General features: G+C 49.6%; 1 protein-coding gene across 1 annotated transcript; it reads right to left on the reverse strand.

The window, feature by feature from the left end:
- Nucleotides 1-1,333: 1,333 nt before the first annotated feature.
- On the reverse strand, nucleotides 1,334-2,224 carry LOC125532813 (E3 ubiquitin-protein ligase SINA-like 10). Its single transcript, XM_087538291.1, has 2 exons — nucleotides 2,071-2,224; nucleotides 1,334-2,001 (listed from the first exon to the last, which is right to left on the reverse strand). Exons 1-2 carry the CDS (start codon nucleotides 2,222-2,224, stop codon nucleotides 1,334-1,336), a joined length of 822 nt encoding a protein of 273 aa, XP_087394417.1.
- Between the last annotated feature and the right edge of the window lie 1,711 nt (nucleotides 2,225-3,935).

Consider the following 3,935-nt stretch of genomic DNA (forward strand, 5'->3'; position numbering starts at 1 on the left):
CGAGTAGTACTAATACACTCCTAAGTGGGAAACCGTTTTGGTTGTGATCGGTGTGGACAGGTTTGCAATTAAATATAGCGTGGTAGTAATTTGGAATGTGACGAGACACAAGCTCAAAATTTATTGATGGTTCTAGTTTCGAAGTGCGACACTATTCCCGGATGGCGTAACGTGGGCATGTGTTCTCGGCCGTGGTGTAGCATATGCCATGGTACTTCTTTTCCTACTACTGTGTACGTGCAATAACTGGCACCGCCAGATACATATTTTACAGTTATTGGGGCGTTCGACAGGAATAGCCTCGTGGCGAGCAATAGACTAGTCTTTTTTTCACACGCATTACATCAATACATATCATCTCTCTCCCTCTTTCCCATGCACACACCTATCTCTCAGGACTTCTCGCACGCACCATCTTTAGCTGCCTAGGTCGATGCCACCCACATACACTTGTACTCTGAGTTTAGTACGTTATACAGGAAGAGAAGAGGTGCACGCACGCACTCGTCCTTTCTCACACATGCATCTGAAGCTATGAATTATAGTGTTCTCAACCATCCAATTGGCTCTATCATAGGTTTCATGTTGCCCCTTGGCCTGGAGATCGAGAAGTTTAAAACACGGAGGCTAAGCTGGAGGCGCGAGGTTTTGGTTAATGTGCGGGCCGCACACGGCACCAACACGACACGAGCTTTGTCTGCCTGGTGTGCAGTCGGGTGGGTTGTCCAAGTATAGACACAACCAGACCCTCCTTGGTATATGCGCCTCGACTTATACCCTCCCTGGCATCCATTTCTTTTTAGTCTGCATATAAGATTTGGTCAAAGTCAAACTTTGTAAAGTTTGACCAACTTTGTAGAAAGAACATCAACATCTGAAACACTAAAGCTATATGGTATGAAAATTAATTTCATGATGCATCTAACAATATTGATTTCATATTGTGAATTTCGATATTTTTTCTATAAACTTAGTCAAAGTTAACAAGGTTTGACTTCGACCAAATCTTATATGCAGACTAAAAAGAAACTGAGGGAGTACTACTTTGATGTGTCGTGTCAACTCGCACAAGTATGCAACACTTCGTGAACAAACAAGCATATAAGCTATTATACATCTTACCCAAAGGATCTTTATATCCAACAGACACAAAATATCTGTTCGACTGTTGGAAATTACTTTAACTGTTGACCTGATGTCGAAGTAATTGTTGCATTGCCACCAAAACCCACCATCTCTTAAGCTGAACTAGACCGAGCTAACACCTATATTAGCATATTACTAAGATAAACATAAGGCACTGTAGAATCATTTAGGACGTGAGCTTGTCAATCTAAATGTGGAGGGACACCAGCTTAGCCCCGGCCAGCAGCTTGGGAGGAACTGTGAAGAAGGTCAGCTCCTGCACGGCGACGTCGCCAGGATCGTTGTTGCTTGTGACCTCCATTTCCACCTTGACGACGTCGGTCCTGCCTTTGGGCTCCCCCGGTGGGCCGTTCGTCCATACCTTGGCCATGTAGTGCGGCAGTGGGGACGCCCCCGCTCTGATGTAGATGACCAACACGGCGATAGGTGCGCCGATGTCGAGCACGCTACCGACCAAGAAAAACGCGTGGCCGTCCTCCTCCACGAACAGCAAGAGCTGTGGCTCCGTCAGTGGGACTTGTAGCTGGAGCGCCTTGCCATACTGGATCCTATGCACGGGCATGGGATGCACGGTGCTGATGTGGTGGGAGAGCACCGGCGGCGGGCCTTCGTAGCTGCAGATGGGCATGGGGCATTTGAAGGGCGCGAGCGGACACACGCTCTGGTGATCGGCGAGCTTGTGGTAAGTGACATAGAGCTCACAGGCTTCGTGCGGGAACTCCACCCTCACCGAGGAGAGGACGACATCCACTGCCGTGTTCTGCATGTCAAAGACACTGCCAGGCTCGCACTTCTGGCACTGCCGCTGGTTCCCGGGGCGCTCGACGCGGCAGTCCGTGCAGGCCAGGTGCCCCCCTTGCACAACACAAATCAATTGAATAGCACATCAATCATGAAACCTGCACCTTGCTCGATCAGCCGAACAAATGAGGTGTATTCGAACCTCATACACTGGAGGCTTCAAGGGGTGGAGGCACAAGGGGCAGTGGATCAAGGTGAGGTCCATCGAGACCATAGAGAGCTCCCTCGTCAGGTCCTGTTCCGTCTGCATGATCTCGCCCTCGTCGTGCACAACCATCTCTTGCTTTATTAGGGCCGGGGCATTACAAAGCTTTACTGTCACATATTCATACTACTTCAAGGTCCATTAAATCAACACATGCAAGTATCAAAAGGAGAGTCACGACATGCATGCATGCATTGTAATTAATGGACCGGTAAACGCAAATTATTGAAATATATCAAGTGAAGTGCATTGATGTGTCGTGTCAACTCGTACAAGACTGACAAGTTTGATTACTAGAATGCCCTCTCCCTCGCGGACTGAGCTTCGGTGCCTTGACTGCACCTGCCTTTGGCTGCATGACAGGTGGGCCAACCACCTATTGGGCCCACTTGTCATACACGCAAAGGCAGGAGCAATATGTCCATGAAGCTACGTCCCTCCCTCACCCATGAGCGTGGTGGCTAGCAGGACTAGGAGAAGCTTTCGTTCGCTACACGCTCTCCCTCCCGCATGTGGTGGACATGCAGCAGTTCAATCGGTGTCAGATGGCCAGAAGCATACTGTAGTACTCCTCCACTGCAGTAGTACTCCATCATTGTCCGACTTCCTAAAGAGACGAAGAGCCAAGCACAGCCCGGACGCTCGTGTGGCAGTTTCATGTGTATAGTAGTCTAGGATAGCGTGTACCGTGCCTATAAGCTTAAAATCATTAGGGTCGGCTCCATGCTTTTTTTGATTAAAATAATCTTCTGGCCCTACCTGTCATCCTGGTGATTGTACTTTGCATGCTCATCTGGTCAAGACAGGAATATATATATTAATTTGTGGTGGGGTAAATGTTAGAGGTTGCAGCAAATGGAGTATTGTACACTGCGGGTCTTTCAGCCAAGTTTAGAGGCAACCATGTGGGGCCAATGCTATGATGTGTCGCGTCAACTCGTACAACGAGGAGAAGCTTGATTTTACTATGACACGCCTTCTCCCTCGCCCATGCGCGTGGTGGCTCGCAGACGAGGACGGACCTTTTGCTTATAGTACTACAACAAGCTATCCCTCCCGCTCGCGGTGGACGAACATGCAGTAGTGGATTCGATACTGTAGAAGCAGTATTAGTAACATCATTTTTCGTCGTCTAGAAGAGGTGCAGAGCCAAGCGCAACCCGAACATGGCAGTTGCAAACCTTGTTGTACTGCTCCAGCCCATGCGCCCAGGCTCCTCATTGTCTGCCACCCTCATCGGCCTCCATGGTGATGAACTCTTTCAAGCCCTAGTGGCCCTGCAGGTGCCAGAGGTACCGACAAAGAATGTGCACCTCAAGGCCGCGCTCGCCGCGCAACGCCTCGCCATGCAAGAAACCGTCGACCTGCACATCCACGTCTACAAGGAAATCATCTACATAGGCCACTACAAGGCCAGCGACGACAGAAAGACATTGGCCTTGTTCTAGCGACTGGAATCTTTGGACGCCATTGTTCAGAAGCACGTCGACCTAGCCACGAAAGCCGCTGCTACTTAGCCGCCGTTCGGTGGGCCGGCGCCCTGAGTCGAGGAGGTGGACATCGTCGATGGATGCATCTCTTCTTCTTGCCTCCTATAACCAGCACTGCATCGCCTCGTGGCCTTAAGGTCTTATTAGTATAGGAGTATATGGCATTTTTATTCCAATCGTAACATTTTCACTGTGAGGTGGGGCCGCAGTTGAGAAAACCGACCATCGACAAATCCCCACCCCACCCACCGGGCGTCGGTTGAGTTTAGAATTAGAAGAGAAAAACGAGGGAG

Source organism: Triticum urartu, chromosome 1A, assembly GCF_056163025.1.
Source record: "Triticum urartu cultivar PI428250 chromosome 1A, HENAU_Tu73, whole genome shotgun sequence".
Classification (NCBI taxonomy): Eukaryota; Viridiplantae; Streptophyta; class Magnoliopsida; order Poales; family Poaceae; genus Triticum; species Triticum urartu.